Source organism: Hermetia illucens, chromosome 6, assembly GCF_905115235.1.
Source record: "Hermetia illucens chromosome 6, iHerIll2.2.curated.20191125, whole genome shotgun sequence".
Taxonomy (NCBI): Eukaryota; Metazoa; Arthropoda; class Insecta; order Diptera; family Stratiomyidae; genus Hermetia; species Hermetia illucens.
This window is the reverse complement of record NC_051854.1, coordinates 97477126-97495060: the sequence shown is the minus strand read 5'-3', so window position 1 is coordinate 97495060 and position 17935 is coordinate 97477126. Positions and strand designations below refer to the sequence as shown.

General features: G+C 44.7%; 1 protein-coding gene across 3 annotated transcripts in view; it reads right to left on the bottom strand.

Moving 5' to 3' along the window:
* Window positions 1–17935, bottom strand: part of LOC119660184 (thyrotropin receptor) — a 172721-nt gene that overhangs the window by 9318 nt on the left and 145468 nt on the right. For 2 of the 3 annotated variants that reach the window (XM_038068595.1, XM_038068596.1), the window contains exon 16: window positions 9519–9747. The exons of the other annotated variant lie outside the window; for it this stretch is intronic. In XM_038068595.1, coding sequence (XP_037924523.1) covers window positions 9519–9747 — 229 coding nt within the window. The remainder of the gene's footprint in view (window positions 1–9518; window positions 9748–17935) is intronic. 3 annotated transcript variants of the gene reach the window in all.

The following is a 17935-nucleotide window of genomic DNA, read 5'->3' as shown; positions in this document are numbered from 1 at the left end:
TAATCTGATTGACTTCCCCCTGGAGGAAGACATCGAAATCGCACTAGTACAGGAACCCTGGATCGGAAGCGACCAAGCAATCAAAGAACTCCAAAGCAAACGGTATAATTTATTCCACAGCACAGGAGATGCTGATCAGAACAGACCTAGATCATGTATCCTCGCGAGGAAGAGTCTTCACGCTTTTCTGTGTCCGGACCTGCGTTCTAGCGCAATGCAAGGCATACAACGAAAGAGGTGGATCATTAATTGATTTTATTATTAATAGAAACCTATCCGTATGGAACAGGGACGGTACACCCACCTTTCACTTTCCCAGCTCGGAGGACTGTGACAGTTGGCAGGAGGTCCTCAATACTACCCTACTAACCAGCAATGGGATTCTTAGGATGAGAAATTGGAGAGTGTCTAACCAAAAATCCTTTTCAGATCACAGTTGGATACTTTTCAGTATAGATCTCGCCTCAGGAAGCTGACAAGGGAGATCTTCAATATCTGTTACAGGCATAAATATTGGCAACCATACAAGGGCTACCTGGAGAAGTATAAGTCAGATATCTAGATTGATAAGAGACGGTCTTGGTTGGACTATTGTCAAGCCATTGAAAGCACCAGAAAATTCTCAAGGCCCAGTGAGATTCCGTCCAAAGAACATAGGAGCCCATCCTTTTTTAAAAAGTCGGAAGGCTCCTGGACGAAATGCTCTGGTGAAACCTCGGAGCTGCGGGTTCAAACGCGCTTTCCGGTCAGCGAGGAGGACTATGAGCTAGAGCTACGCTTGGAGAGTATGCAGTCGTCCCAGGCGTGCAAACCAGCAGGAACGGGTTGTATCTGTATCTCTTTGGGATACGTACCACAGTCTTGGAGACGCACACCACTGGTTTTCATACCGAAAGCGGGCAGACGTGGTCATGAATCCGCGATGGAGTTTCAACCAATCAGCCTCACCTGTTGATAACCCCAGAGCGCATCCTGGACATCTATTTAAGGGCGATTATGGTGAAAACGCCTTTCTTTAAACCCCAGCGTGCCTACCTCAAAGCCTAGAAACCACTCTCCACGAGGTAACTGGCACGGTTGAGCGATCACTGCAATACAAGCTGGCTGTCTTCTTGAATATACAGGGAGAATTAAACAACGTTAGTACCAACACCATCAAGGAAGCTTTGGCTAGTAATGCATTGGAGGGGTATCCATGCTAAGAACCAGGATAATCTAGTTCAATCTAGGAGGCAACCACTTTACCAGAACTGTGAACAGAGATACGCTCCAAAGTGACGCCATCTCTCCGCTGCTCTGGTTAATAGTGATCGACAAAATTTTGAGAATATTGGAGAATAGCGGGGTGAAAGTGGTGGCGTATGCCGACGACTTGGTGATATTAATGTCAGGGATGTTTCCCTCCATTATGAGTGACATCATTTAAGGACCATTGCGGAAAGTGTGCCTATCGGCCGTAAGATATGGACATGACATAAACCCAACCAAAACGGAACTGATGGCATTCACCACCAAGACTAGACTACCTGAATTCCACCAACAGCGGCTAAATGAACAAAGATGGGTTCTTTCCTCCAATGTAAAGTATGTAAGTGTAATCGTGGATCTAATGCTAATTTGGAGATTGAACATAGAACTGCGGGTTAAGAAGGCCTGTTTAGCCGTCTATGCCTGCAACCTTTGAATAGAACTGAGGTCTCCGGTCAAGGATGGTTCTCTGGATGTACCCAGGTGTAGTTCTAAGGCTCTATTGTATGGTGGAAGACTCGGAAAATCTGGTCTTTCCCCACGGACTATGCCACACGCAAGCTGAACTTTACGAGAAACTTTGCTGTAAATTTTCCAACCAGAGCAGAGTGGAAGACCGGCCGCGTGTTGCAAGGCTATGACATAGTATCACCCACGGATGAAAGACGGTCTGTGGAGTTGGTGTGGGGGTTTTCTCGAATACACTCAGTGTATTCGAGTCGTATGGTTTTCCAGATTTCGGCAGTGTATTCCAAGCGGAAGTGCTGACGATATTGGAATCCTATCGATAGTTGGGACATGATCCTAAGCGTAGCATAGCCATTCTGATCGATAGCCAAGCGGCCATTAAAGCCTTGTACCTGTTGTAGCGATGTCATCCTCTGGGCGGTACTTCAAGGTCACCCTCCTCTAGGTTACCAGTCATGGGAACATAAAGGGGAGTGGGCGAACTGACGGATTGGCCAGGCAGGGCTCTGCTCTTGGCAGTCCTTTGGCGAGTGCAGTCTGTATCGCGGCCGCGGCTGTCAAGGGCGAAATCTACTCGCACTACTTAGCAGCCACAGACCTCAGAAAAACTTTGAGAATGTTTGCAGTAGTCCAAAAAATATAGTAATATGCTATTATTAACTTTCATCAAACAGATATCTGGATCGAAAATAAATAGCCCTGATGTCGTATATTGGCACCACGATTACTTTTTTTTCAGATTTTCCGACTGTAATTTCTGAAAATGAGCTCTTGGAATAAGTGACTGATTTCTATCCCCACTCCCCCTTCACAATTGATGCCAAAATTATGAATTAAGCCCTGTTTCGGAAATTACCAATTAAGACATTTCATTTAATACTTCACATAGTTTTATTCGATGAAAAAATGTACATCCTTTTTTGCATGTATACGAACCCCCTTAAGCCTATTTTAAAACAGTGTCAATATATATGAGGAAAAGTGAGAATCCACTATAAGCAAGAGTACCCTTGCGAAAAGACGTGCGGAAGGTGACGAATTAGAGGGAGGTGTCCGGACAAGGTGTCAGTTGTCGTAGAAAAGTTTCTGGAAGCGAAAATTGGTGAGTTAGATAAGAAAAGGTATTTGTTGCCCTCTGATTTAACTGTAGGATAATTCAATTTTCCTTTAATTCTTAAATGTATTCATTTACGCCTAGAGGATGCTCCCTTTTTCTCCGTGAGTGGTATCATTCTTTCGACATCGGCGACATTGGGGTCGCTGTGCCGAAGGAATCCAGAGTGTTGTGTGGTCAATCGCCGTCAGATTCTTCACAAGTTGGAGCTCTGGTGGTGACCAACATTCTCGTAAAGTCGAAACCTGTTGAGGAGGTCGATTAAGTCATCTACATCTGGTATTCACTGTATCATTAATTTCCGAACACCTCTAACTCAACATCTGCATCGATCGGTAGGGCTCCAGCTGCCGCTGATAGCATTCTAACGTTTACGGGTTGATCGGCTTCGCTCCCTGAACGACTGCTCCGAACAATGTTGAATTGCATGATTCCATTATTATTTATTGGTTTTAGCATCAATTTTAATTAATTCTCTATTCAATTCGAACATTCCCTTCTCCTCTCCTCGTCCTTAACCCCGCAGGACTCTCTTTACAAAAGAGACACCCCCCACCATCATGGTCTGAGCATGTCAAGGCAGGTTGGGAACATCCAAGGACACGCCTCACAATGCATCTGAGGCAGGAGGAACATTGATCGAGGATATGATTCATCATGGATCCTACCTTTCCATCGCAGCACTCGCGTCTGGAGTTGTATGTCCTTTTCTTATTTCATTTTCAGGTTTAGCTCGCGTATTGCTTATTTCGTTAGACTCGAGCAAATCCCCTCGTTTGGTTTATTTTTCAGGATCCTTTGCTTACCCATATATGACATGTGAGGGATCGCAATGCTCAAAGGACCCCACCCCCACATTCCCGAACCTGGCTGGCACAGAGACGTGCAAGTGCGTGTCAACAAAGCGCTTCGATGGAACTTCAATATTTGCGGGCGGACTTTCACGGTCCATTTCTCCATCTTTTTACGTTTCTGCGATAGTTCTCCCCTCTCCGGGCACTCTGGATGGTCTATTGACCACCGGTAATCATTAATATCATTAGCAAATTCTATAAATTTGGCCTCGAATTTCTAGGACTTCCACCGTATTCTCCAGATTTGGCCCCCAGCGACTTTCTCCCGTTCTCAGCCCTCAAGAAGATGCTAGCTGGAGAGAAATTTAGCACCGATGAAGAAATACTGAGGCCTATTTGGAAGCTAAAGACAAATCGTACAACAAAAAATGGTATCGACAAATTGTATCACCGCTATAATCACTAGTGAACACCAAAATTAAATTTTAATAAAACAATTTCTTTTCTTTGTAAGCCTACGAACTTTTCACTCCAACTGTTGTATTAATACATTCCTCAATATATGCAGAGCACCGAAGAAAGCAAATAGAAACTGAAAATTCGATGCTTCATATATGAAAGGTCTTGTGGATTCTTTATGTAAGAATACTTGATTGCTCAATGGTTGTAGAAATCCCATATTTGTATGTTTAAGGCGGGAAAGGGTATCTTCTTCAATATGATACTCATATACATAAAAATTTATATAAGATGCTTCACGTGTACTAAATCTACACCAAACGGACCATTCTAAACAACCACATTGCTGCTAATAACAGCAAGATCTCCACTAAATTTTCTAGAAGGAACTTCTAGGTCGGGACCGGCCGATTGAATGGGCAGCTGATCAGCTGGACAAGGACGATCGTTTTTTGTCTCTGAGGGAAGAGACTCGGTTTTGTATTTCGGGTGAAATGGAGTCTATAAAAAGCGTTGCTAATTATTGTAAGAATAATTATTAATAATCACCTTGAGGAGTCGAAAATACCGAAAAGAATGAAGGAAATGTACTTAGGGGTGGCGTTTTTGCTGAAGTACGTGATGGGGGACTAGTTAAAAGAAGTATTGAAGCGATTTTCACTTGTGTCCATAGGAACAGCGAGTGATTTTCGAGAAAAGTTGCATTTTGTGGGAAAGATTGAAGTTTTGAGATGCGAGAATCGTTAACAGAAGTATACGTAAGAACTTAAATGAAGTTGAGGAATTTAATTTAATTGGTTACGGATGAGTGGCGAATCCGACTTCAGATGTTCAATTTGGTAATGTTTAAAGAAGTAGTAATAATAGATTACAGCGAATGACATAAATTTATAAAACTTAAACAGTGAATTGATTCAGGTGTTGGTTTTAAACAACAGAAAAAATATTTTACTTTAACGGGTGCAGTCGTTATCTAACTCCGCCATGCTATTAACATAGTATGCTGGTCCCAAGCCCAGGTAAAAGAGGAGGGAAAGAGATAAATAGAGTATAGTTGGAGGTATTCTACTATGCTAAATCCTACCCGATCTCTCTTGGTGACAGGCCCCGCGACAGGTCGACCAAGAAAATGCATAGAATGTCGTTACAAACATGATGATCGGACTAAGTCACAGGCCACCTCAGTCGACGCGGCAGGACGGGCCCCGGTCCTGTCGAGAAATGGGCAAGGTTTCTTGACGCATGGACGGCGTCAGGACGTAAGCAAGTTAGTCCGCACACAACGAACAAAACACATACGTGTCTGCACGCTAAATGTTGGTACCCTAACTGGAAAGACCGAGGAACTCGCAAGAGCCCTTCGGAAAAGGTGCATTGACATCTGCGCTCTGCAAGAAACCCGATGGTCTGGTTCCAAAAGCTGCGACATTGAACGCGTACGCGGTAAAAATGGCTACAAACTTCTCTATTTTGGTAACCCACACACTCAATATGGTGTTGGCATTGCCATCTCAGAGGGTTTCCGTGATGCCATTAAAGAAGTCGAACGATTTGATGATCGGCTGATGAAGCTCACCATTATATCAGCTGATCGCACTATTCACTTCTTCACCGCGTATGCACCACAGACAGGCCGACCTGATGCTGAGAAAGATGCCTTCTGGCAACTTCTCGATGAAAAGACTTGTCACGTGCCTGCTGACGATTACATAATCATTGCCGGCGACCTTAATGGTCATGTGGGTGAAAAGGCAGACGGTAACAGGTGCCATGGGGGAAAGGGGTTCGGAACGCGCAACGAAGGTGGCGAGCGTATAATCGATTTTGCGGACACCCATGACCTTGTACTTATGAATACATGGTTCATCAAACGATTGTCTCATCTTCCCACATTTTATAGTGGGAACAATAAAACGCAAATGGACTATATTCTTATAAGACGTCAACATTTTACCACTGTCACTGATTGCAAAGTCGTTCCCTATGAGACCATCGCACCTCAACATCGGCCGTTGATTGCTGTCCTGCGAATTATAAAACCGATAAAACGGCGTGAGGAACGCACTGGCCCGCCGCGCATTAAATGGTGGCGATTTGGTGAGAAGAACGAAGAAACGGTCTCACTCATACGATTGCCAACCATTACGAATGTGGAAGAATCATGGAACCAAATGAAAGACACGATCCACAAAGCGGCCTCTGCAACCCTCGGGGTAACCAAGCCGGGTAAGCGGTACATCAACCGAGATACTTGGCTTTGGAATGATGATGTTGAAATGAAGGTCCGTGAAAAGAAACGCCTCTACCACAAATTTCTCGACGATAAAACGCCTGCTAATTGGCAAATTTATAAGAATGCCAACCGGGAAGCAAAGAAAGCGGTCGCTGTCACCCGAGCGAACCATTTCAAAAATCTTTACGATAAACTGGACACTCGGGATGGCGAGAGAGATCTGTATCGACTTGCTAAAAGCCGTGATGAACGCACACAGGATATCGAACACTTCTGTTGTGTTAATGACAAGAACGGTACTTTGCTTACTGATCGTCGAGCCGCGACGGATAGATGGCGAGAATACTTCGAGCAGATTTCAACTGAAGAATTTGCTCATCCTCCACTTCCACAATCATTGCCGACATTTGGAGCAGTTCCACCAGTCAGCGCAACTGAAGTCGAGGAGGCAATAAAACAAATGAAATCGGGGAAAGCAACAGGACCTGACGACATCGCATCTGAGCTCTGGAAAGCAAAGAGCTGGGACCCAACACCGTGGCTGAGTGAATTCTTTAACCGGGTTATTCAGGAAGGAAGAACACCATCTGACTGGCAAGAAAGTACCACTGTTCCAATATGGAAAAAGAAAGGTAGTCCAGCAGAATGTTCAAATTACCGTCCGATCCGGTTACTTTCCCATACCATGAAGATTTTTGAACGCATTCTTGACAACCGTATTCGCGAAATCGTTGAAATAACCGTGAATCAAGCCGGATTTGTCAAGAACTGCGGAACTACTGACGCAATACACGCTGCGCGGTTACTCATGGAGAAACACCGTGAGAAGCATCGCCCTCTTTACATTGCCTTTCTGGATCTGGAGAAAGCGTTTGACCGTGTACCACACGAACTCATCTGGTATGCTTTACGACAACACTTCGTGCCAGAAGAACTCGTGCGCTGGGTTCAATTGCTCTACCACGATCCGAAAAGTAAAGTTCAAAGTATGGCGGGTGTATCAAAACCGCTTCGTGTCTCTGTTGGAGTTCATCAAGGAAGTGCCCTCTCACCACTCCTCTTTGTCCTTGTTATGGACACCGTCACACGGGATATCCAACGTCCAGCGCCCTACACACTGCTTTATGCAGATGATGTTTTCCTAGCATCTGATAGCAAAAATGATCTCGAGCAACTTGTTCAAAAATGGAATGATCGCCTCATGCAACACGGTCTCAGATTGAATTTAAACAAAACCGAATTTTTGACGACCGATCCCCATGAAACAGGCACAATCACTGTCAGCGGCAGTGATCTGCCCAGATCTGAGCGATTTAAATACCTCGGGTCAACGCTATCAGCCAATGGAGAGCTGCGTTATGAAATTGCTTCACGCATTAACGCAACCTGGATGAAGTGGCGTTCCACAACTGGTGTCCTTTGTGATCGACGTATCAACGAACGTCTCAAATCTAAAATTTACCGCAATGTTGTCCGTCCAGTCGCTCTCTATGGTTCTGAGTGTTGGCCGACCATAAAAGACAATGAACGGCGTCTCGCGGTAATGGAGACGAAGATGCTACGTTGGACTAGTGGCGTCACACGTTTAGATCACATCCGAAATGAGGATATCCGCGATCGTTATGGGGTTGCACCGATCGTGGAAAAGTTGCGAGAGAGGCGTCTTCGATGGTATGGTCACGCAATTCGTGCAAACGAGAATTCACTTGCAAAGATTGGTCTGAACATCGAAGTCGATGGAAAACGACCAAAAGGCAGACCTAAGCAACGGTGGCTTGATACGCTGGATGGGGATTTGAAAACCTCGAGATTGCACCCAGATCAGGCATTCGATAGAGCCAAATGGCGAAGCCGATCACGACGAGCCGACCCCGCTTGTGAACGGGACAAAGGCTGAAGAAAAAGAAGAAGGGTGCAGTCGTTATCTTTCGACATAAGGAAATTGAAAATTGTTTATAGGGGTTTCGTTCCTCAAATTTCCCACTCGGCACATAACTAAGGACGATTGAATATTTAATTTTGGGTCTATTTTACAATTTGATGACGTACTGTCTGTCTGTCTGCCACACGCATTTTTCTCGGAAACGGTTATTGCGATTGACATCAAATTTGGTGGAAAGGTGGTGTTTCTACGTTGAATTTAAGGGAAGCCTGCACACGCAAAGGGGGTAAATTTTTTTTTTTTACCAAATATAGTCATGTGGGGTATGAAATGAACTAAATCTATTTTTGACTTTAGGACTTCCTCTTTCCCTAATCCTCTTTTTTCCGCCCAAATAATTCCCACTAAAAACAGGCATGTTCCAAAAGAATTTCCTGCGGATGGCAAGGCAGGGTGGAAACCTCTAAGATTGCACGCCTTTATGATGGCAGAAGGAACATCAATCGAAGAAGTTATCTGTCGTGGATCACCCTGATCACGGCACTTGGGTCCCCCCGCGGGGGGCCGTGTTTGTTTAATTTTTCAGGATCCAGTGCGGACCCACGCATAGGGTAGGACACGTCAATTTTTATGTAATGAAACCTGAGGGATCGAATTGCTCAAAGGACTAGGCTAGGCTAGCGCAGACGCATGCAAGTACGGTCGACGGAGCTTCAATATTTGCGGGCGAACCTTCACGGTCAATATCGCCATCTTTTTAGGTTTTTGGGATGGCTCTCCCCTTTTGGTCCCCTCCCGCTACTTAAGGTGGCCTTTTGACCATCCCAATCCCATTTTTGTCAATACAAAATCTCAGGCAACTCTCTAAACATATGTATGCGAACTGCAAAATTTGCCTGTAACATTCAGAACCTGTCGGATTCTACTCCCTTTTCCCTCAAATAACGACTAAGTCCTTGTAGTTCTAGCATTAAAATAGCGCTAAACAGCGTTAATTGTACTTGATTTCGCAAAGCAGTCCGTAATATGGATGACCTATAAACGGAAAAAATGTATTACATCACTTGTTTTTAAACTTTCAACTGTTTGCGGGACTTAACTATTTATTTATATTATATATATCCTCATTGCTCATACCCAAGATGAGGATAAGCACCAATATTTTATTAATAACAGGCTCCAGACATAAACAACCTTTCATCGCAACCAAGCAATTATATTTTACGAAGTATTCTCTTATCCCTTTCATTATTGTTGTGAATAGGTCGAAATGATAATTCCTGAAAAGTTTTTGAAATAGATCATTCATTGAACAATTACCTCGTAGACGAATAATTGCTAATTCCGAACAATGGAAATGAAGACATGAATGATGCATATATCCACCCTCCTATCATTATGTACATTGCCTGCTTCATTTTAATTCGCTTGTTCAAATAAATGGCATTTGTAATAGCAAACCAGCGCTCGAGTGTTATTATCGTCAATGTGAAAACGGAGAGATGACTGGCAAACACAGTAAGAAATCCTGCCACCTTACACCCTGTACCTAAAAATTTAATAAACATAAAATAATTATGACATAAATTCATTTTAATATGAATTTTTATTTGATATGATCTTTATTGTGCTAGTCTTCGAATACTCTAATGAATGGAGTGAAATTTCTATAGATCAACTCACTTTCATTAATATCAATTTTCCAACACCCTAATCAAAAGTAAGTAGCCCCATAAAAAATCTATGAGGTTGAAAAACGATGGCGGTCAACAATTAAATCATTGCGAAGGCAATATCTTTAGCGTGTGACAGCGAGTAGTCCTTGAGGGCCTACATGGAAATTTATAATGTGAATGTCGGTCATCACCAAACGAGTAATAGGGTAATAGTAGACTGATTCCATTTCTAATACGGTTAGAAACGATAAGCATCTTAGCGGTCATAAATCTTCTTTTTCTCAGCCTTTGTCCCGTTCACAAGCGGGGTCGGCTCGTCGTGATCGGCTTCGCCATTTGGCTCTATCGAATGCCTGATCTGGGTGCAATCTCGAGGCTTTCAAATCCCCATCCAGCGTATCAAGCCACCGTTGCTTAGGTCTGCCTTTTGGTCGTTTACCACCGACTTCGATGTTCAGATCAATCTTGGCTAGTGAATTCTCGTTTGCACGAATTGCGTGACCATACCATCGAAGACGCCTCTCTCGCAACTTTTCCACGATCGATGCAACCCCATAATGATCGCGGATATCCTCATTTCGGATGTGATCTAAACGTGTGACGCCACTAGTCCAACGTAGCATCTTCGTCTCCATTACCGCAAGACGCCGTTCATTGTCTTTTATGGTCGGCCAACACTCAGAACCATAGAGAGCGACTGGACGGACGACATTGCGGTAAATTTTAGATTTGAAACGTTCGTTGATACGTCGATCACAAAGGACACCAGTTGTGGAACGCCACTTCATCCAGGTTGCGTTAATGCGTGAAGCAATTTCATAACGCAGCTCTCCATTGGCTGATAGCGTTGACCCGAGGTATTTAAATCGCTCAGATCTGGGCAGATCACTGCCGCTTACAGTGATTGTGCCTGTTTCATGGGGATCGGTCGTCAAAAATTCAGTTTTGTTTAAATTCAATCTGAGACCGTGTTGCATGAGGCGATCACTCCATTTTTGAACAAGTTGCTCGAGATCATTTTTGCTATCAGATGCTAGGAAAACATCATCTACATAAAGCAGTGTGTAGGGCGCTGGACGTTGGATATCCCGTGTGACGGTGTCCATAACAAGGACAAAGAGGAGTGGTGAGAGGGCACTTCCTTGATGAACTCCAACAGAGACACGAAGCGGTTTTGATACACCCGCCATACTTCGAACTTTACTTTTCGGATCGTGGTAGAGCAATTGAACCCAGCGCACGAGTTCTTCTGGCACGAAGTGTTGTCGTAAAGCATACCAGATGAGTTCGTGTGGTACACGGTCAAACGCTATCTCTAGATCCAGAAATGCAATATAAAGAGGGCGATGCTTCTCACGGTGTTTCTCCATGAGTAACCGCGTAGCGTGTATTGCGTCAGTAGTTCCGCAGTTCTTGACAAATCCGGCTTGATTCACAGTTATTTCAACGATTTCGCGAATACGGTTGTCAAGAATGGGTTCAAAAATCTTCATGGTATGAGAAAGTAACCGGATCGGACGGTAATTTGAACATTCTGCTGGACTACCTTTCTTTTTCCATATTGGAACAGTGGGACTTTCTTGCCAGTCAGATGGTGTTCTTCCTTCCTGGATAACCCGTTTAAAGAATTCACTGAGCCACAGTGTTGGGTCCCAGCTCTTCGCTTTCCAGAGCGCAGATGCGATGCCGTCAGGTCCTGTTGCTTTCCCCGATTTCATTTGTTTTATTGCCTCCTCGACTTCTGTTGCGCTGACTGGTGGAACTGCTCCAAATGTCGGCTATGATTGTGGAAGTGGAGGATGAGCAAATTCTTCAGTTGAAATCTGCTCGAAGTATTCTCGCCATCTATCCGTTGCGGTTCGACGGTTGGTAAGCAAAGTACCGTTCTTGTCATTAACACAACAGAAGTGTTCGATATCTTGTATGCGTTCATCACGTCTTTTACCAAGTCGATACAGATCTCTCTCGCCATCCCGAGTGTCCAGTTTATCGTAAAGATTTTTGAAATGGTTCGCTCGGGTGACAGCGACCGCTTTCTTTGCTTCCCGGTTGGTATTCTTATAAATTTGCCAATTAGCAGGTGTTTTATCGTCGAGAAATTTCTGGTACAGGCGTTTCTTTTCACGCACCTTCATTTCAACATCATCATTCCAAAGCCAAGTATCTCGGTTAATGTACCGCTTACCCGGCTTGGTGACCCCGAGGGTTGCAAAGGCCGCTTTGTGGATCGTGTCTTTCATTTGGTTCCATGATTCTTCCACATTCGTAATGGTTGGCAATCGTATGAGTGAGACCGTTTCTTCTTTCTTCTCACCAAATCGCCACCATTTAATGCGCCGCGGGCCAGTACGTTCCTCACGCTGTTTTATCGGTGGCTTAATTCGCAGTACGGCAATCAAAGGCCGATGTTGAGGTGCGATGGTCTCATAGGGAACGACTTTGCAATCAGTGACAGTGGTAAAATGTTGGCGTCTTATGAGAATATAGTCGATTTGCGTTTTATTGTTCCCACAATAAAATGGGGGAAGATAAGACATTCGTTTGATGAACCATGTATTCATAAGTACAAGGTCATGAGTCTCCGCAAAATCGATTATACGCTCGCCACCTTCATTGCGCGTTCCGAACCCCCTTCCTCCATGCCACCTGTTACCGTCTGCCTTTTCACCCACATGACCATTCAGGTCGCCGGCAATGATTATGTAATCGTCAGCAGGCACGTGACAAGTCTTTTCATCGAGAAGTTGCCAGAAGGCATCTTTCTCGGCATCAGGTCAACCTGTCTGTGGTGCATACGCGGTGAAGAAGTGAATAGTGCGATCAGCTGATATAATGGTGAGCTTCATCCGCCGATCATCAAATCGTTCGACTTCTTTAATGGCATCACGGAAACCCTGTGAGATGGCAATGCCAACACCATATTGAGTGTGTGGGTTACCAAAATAGAGAAGTTTGTAGTAGTTTCAATGTCGCAGCTTTTAGCACCAGACCATCGAGTTTCTTGCAGAGCGCAGATGTCATTGCACCTTTTCCGAAGGGCTCTTGCGAGTTCCTCGGTCTTTCCAGTTAGGGTACCAACATTTAGCGTGCAGACACATATTTGTTTTGTTCGTTGTGTACGAACTAACTTGCTTACGTCCTGACGCCGTCCATGCGTCAAGAACCCTTGCCCATTTCTCGGCAGGACCGGGACCCGTCCTGCCGCGTCGACTGAGGTGGACGCCCTAGCATTTCTCCGGGGCTTGTGACTCAATCCGATCATCATGTTTGTAACGACATTGTATGCATTTTCTTGGTCGACCTGTCGCGGGTCCTGTCACCAAGAGAGATCAGGTAGGATTTAGCATAGTAGAATAACACAACTATACTCTATTTATCTCTTTCCCTGATCTCAGCATTTTATTTTTGTTTTACTGAGGATAGTACAGAGTACGTTGCCTCAAACCCTCCTCCTTTACCTAGGCTTGGAACCAGCATACTATGTTAATAGCATGACGGAGTTTTAGCGGTCATAAATGTTGAAATGAATTCCGGTGGTCGATTGTGGCAGGTATGTCTGCTTTATTAGCAACTGAGAGCACCACCTTTGCCTGCTTAGTTTCTAAATTCGTTTAGAACTTTGGGTTGGTTGGCCACAAACTCTCTCCACCCTATAGAAACCTCGACCCGTAGAACCAAATGATGTTTCTTTTTTTTTCAATTTAGGAGTGAGATTCCATGTGAAACTAAATCTACTGGATTTTCCTAGCAGGGTGCCTGTCGTCATTGTTTGATGGAGGTGAGCTTTTGTATTGTCGCTACTTGATTCGCAACGAAGGTGGCATATGACAACGACAGGTTCCTTGGCTAGATGAGAACTATTTCCGAATCCAACCAAAATGTACACTATAAGTATTATAATTCCACCGCAATTCCCGCTTGACTCGAGTGGCGAGTTTGGTAGTAAGTACAGCCGCCTGAAGTTTCAACTGCCGTACCGATGTAACTTTTAGCGGTGCTATATTGGACTTGAGGCATAGAAGTCTAACAACCACGGTACCATCCTTGTGCTGTTACGATACGTATAAGACCGCTCAATAAGCCCTTTCTGATGCATCGCTAAAGGCGTCTAATTCGATGTTTTGTTGTGTGTTGTCAGAAAATACATATCTGGGAAATTTAATGTCTTCCAAACATTGCAGCTCGTCACGAAATTTGATCCAAAGGGAAAGCCTCATCAGCTGCATCCCAATCTATTTTTTAGAGTCCAGAGTGACTGAAGAAATATTTCTGCTTTGTTCACCAATGCGCTCATAATTCCTAAAGGATCAAGGACTTTAGCTATGTCAGAGGAAACTGCTCCCTTTTACCTTACTGTCACTTGGCTGGAGAGTTTTTACGCAGAAGTTGTTCTCTGGAGGTAATTACGTTACCCCTAAAATCTTCATCTTTGCTGTTTAGATCGAATTGGACCCCTTGATCTTCTTTGCGGATGCCTTGAAGCAGCTGATTGTGGTTTGCGCACCACTTTCTCAACTTGAACCCTCCTGATCGAAGAAACTCTGTTAGTTGCCTTCGTACTGCCAAAGTTAGTTGCTAAACTGTTGGCTCCTGCCATTACATTATCAACGTAGATACATATTGTCTTCTATTGCCTGAGATCCCAATGATTCTAATGTTTTACCCTGCGTTGCTATCTGCCTAAGGCATTTCATAGCTAAGTAAGGAATCTTTGTAATGCCGTATGTCATGGTAGTAAGTTGACAACACTTAACGGATTTATTTACATTATCTCTCCACAAGATCAGTTGGAATTTTATATCTTCTAGCTTTACCTTCATTTGGCGGTAAATTTTCTCGATGTCCGCTGTCAACACAAATTTGAGAAGCCGAAAGCGCAACAGAACATCGTCTTGGAGGAACGTAAGTAGTTGTTATGTCAAAAGGGGCATCGGTGAACCTCGTTGATAACTCAACTATGGAAGAGTAATATATGACGGCGAAAGGTGTCCGGTTCAGCATCGAGGTAAAATTCGTAAAGGCTCTGAAGTTCAAAGCGAAGTTCGATAAGATTACATCCTGTCGCCAATTCTTTTTTCTTGTTATCGGTGATGTTTTTCATGCAGCCTTCGTGGAAGGGTTGCTTGATATCTTTCTGTGAACACCTCGAATAAGCAGACAACCCTGTCTTGCTGTCACATCAAACCATTGACTTTGATCAAATGCCCCTGGCTTTGGAAAAAAAAGCAAATATGGTGAGGCGAAGATAAACACAGATAGACGCGCGGACACTTCAATATCACTCAATGTGAGCCCTCTGTCGCATATGAAAACTGACCACAGCCATTATCCGAAGGTACCAAGCCTTCGTTAACACCTGTCTCCACCATATCGCCGGTGTATTCTGGGCCGACACAATCCCGATGTAGAAATCAGGTACCCATTGACGTGTTGATTAGATGGCGGAGTTGGCACTGGATAGATCAAACCTCGAGAGAAGGCGCCATCTCCATAGCAGTGTAGTCACAACACCAGAGTGATCTGCGCGTGGAGGAGTCTTGACTTAATGAGAAAACCTGGGGAAAACTGAAACATATTTCAGGCACGCCACATCCGTGGCGCGTTGTTATGATTTCAACCATTCAAGCATCTCAAAATATCCAAAGATTATTCCTGCATCCTTTTCTCTGTATCCTTTGCTCTATTAAATGTGGGAGTATGTTGATACATTCAACACATTTCTGTATAACTTCGAATGTGAAATTTGATTAACGTTGGTTCGAATAGTTCAGTATCCCAAAAGTCTCCCCCTCGGACACCACCTTGTCGTGGTGGGGGAGCCTGTAGTAGTTTACTACTACACCAAGGGTGTCCAAAAATATGAATATGGAAACGATGGATTTAAACTCTCTAAGTGGTAGGAAGTCACAGACTTCGAATCCACCCGCGACCATGAGCAATCATGTCGCGGCCGAGGCGCGGATTTTGGAGGCCTCACCACATTCATATTCGCCTACAGATCAATCTGTAGAAGGCACTAAGGAGGGGGGACTACAGGCTGAATCCTGCCTGTCAGAACCTTCTCCTTCATCCTTACCGGGAAGAGGGGAAGAACGGGAAACTGGTGACGTGGACGCTACTGGTTTAACGCCGGTGTGTGGAAATGGATCCAAGCGGTCCGGACACCGTGAACCTGGAAAGACCCGAACCCGACGGCAGAAGAGAGCACTGCGAAGGAAGATGAAGCACCTTGGGAATGAGGACATGGACGTGGCTGTACCACTAGGCGCGGTAACGCCCAGAGAAATCGGACACAAGGAAGCGGAATCTCCGGCGGAAGGTGGTGATAAATTGGAAACCCCGGTAAGATTCACACTGGATGCACCAGACTCTTCTGTCAGCGGTAATGCGCGCAAGAAGCGTAAGACCAACACATCTGCTATGGCCAACGCTTTATTGTGCTCCACACCAGGGCTTATATCCACGCGTCTCGCGGGGATTAGGACCGATGTGCCCCCCGTATGGGGACGCGCACTGGGGAAGGGACTACAGAGTGAATCCTACCTGCTAGTAACTTCTCCTACACCTTCCAAGGAACAGGCGGAAGGAAGGGAAGCCAGAGACGTGAACGGAACTGACTTGATGCCAGTTCGAGTGATCGAATCTATGCAACCCGGACACCGCAAACCAATTAAGGTGCTAAGTGGAAAACAGACGAATACTCTGCGGGATGAGATGAGATCTTTCGTGGATGAGAACATGGGAATTGCGGTACTTCCAAGTACCGCTTTTCTCAGAGAAATCAATCACGAGGGGATCGAGTCTCTGGCGGTACGGTGTGAGGGAAACCCCGCCATACGCGGACTGCCGCATACGCTTCCAACTGTTTTCCATAAGACAATAGACTAAGTTTATGTCGAAAAACATAAAGATTGGTCAAATCAACCTGCAGCATGCCAAAGCTCCCTCCTACCTGCTGGCAGCGAGAATGACAAAGCTACAGGATTTCCCCTATATCTTTCTGGTGCAAGAACCGTGGGTTCGATTTAACAGAATCTGTGGCATTGGATCAGTAAAGGGGGCTAGGATCTTCTACGACGAAAGATCGATAAGACCGAGAGCTTGCGTCCTGATGTCAAGACGGTTAGAGGCAACTATGCTGAGACAATATTGTTCCCAGGACTTAGCTACGGTCATCATACAATACCAGATAAATGGCGAGAGGAAAAACATCATAGTTGCCTCCGCTTATTTACCCTATGATTCTTTGTATCCTCCACCGACACAAGAACTTAGGGATCTGGTGGCGTATGCAGAATCAAGTGGTCTCGAACTCTTAATAGGTTGCGATGCGAATGCTCAACATATTTGTTGGGGCAGTAGCAAATGCAATCCAAGAGGAGAGAAGCTACTTGATTTCATCACTTCAGCTGGTCTTATGACTGCAAACGTAGGGTGCGCCCCTACGTTCGTGGGACCGAGAAGAAGCGAAGTAATTGACCTAACAATCTGTACCCCAAAATTGTTAGAGTTGATTACACACTGGCGAGTGCTAGACGAGGTCTCACTGTCAGATCACCGATATCTAGAATTCAATTTGACTATTGCGGGCGAACAGTCTGCAGTACAAAGACGGAACCCTAGGAAAACGGATTGGGCAAAGTTCAATGAACTTCTTGGCAATAAAGTACTGCTCAGTGCTGGAAGATGAATAGAAAACTCTGAACTACACACTTTTACAGTGCTATGAAGAGGCTTGTCCTATTTCCCGAGGCCAAAGCGGTAAAACGGTTCCTTGGTGGAACTGAGAACTGCAAAAACTCAGGAAATCAACCAGGCGACTTCTAAATCGTGCTTGCAAAAGTAACAAGGACGAAGACTGGTTACATTTCAGGAACTCACAACGTGAATATAAGAAGCTCGTGAGGTGCTCGAAACGAGACTCCTTTAGAGCGTACTGTGAGGAACTGGAAGGCGAAAGGGAGACTTCAAGGCTGTGCAGAGTCCTCAAAAGGGATGAGTCGGCCAAGTTGGATTCTCTTAGAAAACCCGACGGTACTTTCACGAGCTCCAGACTGGACT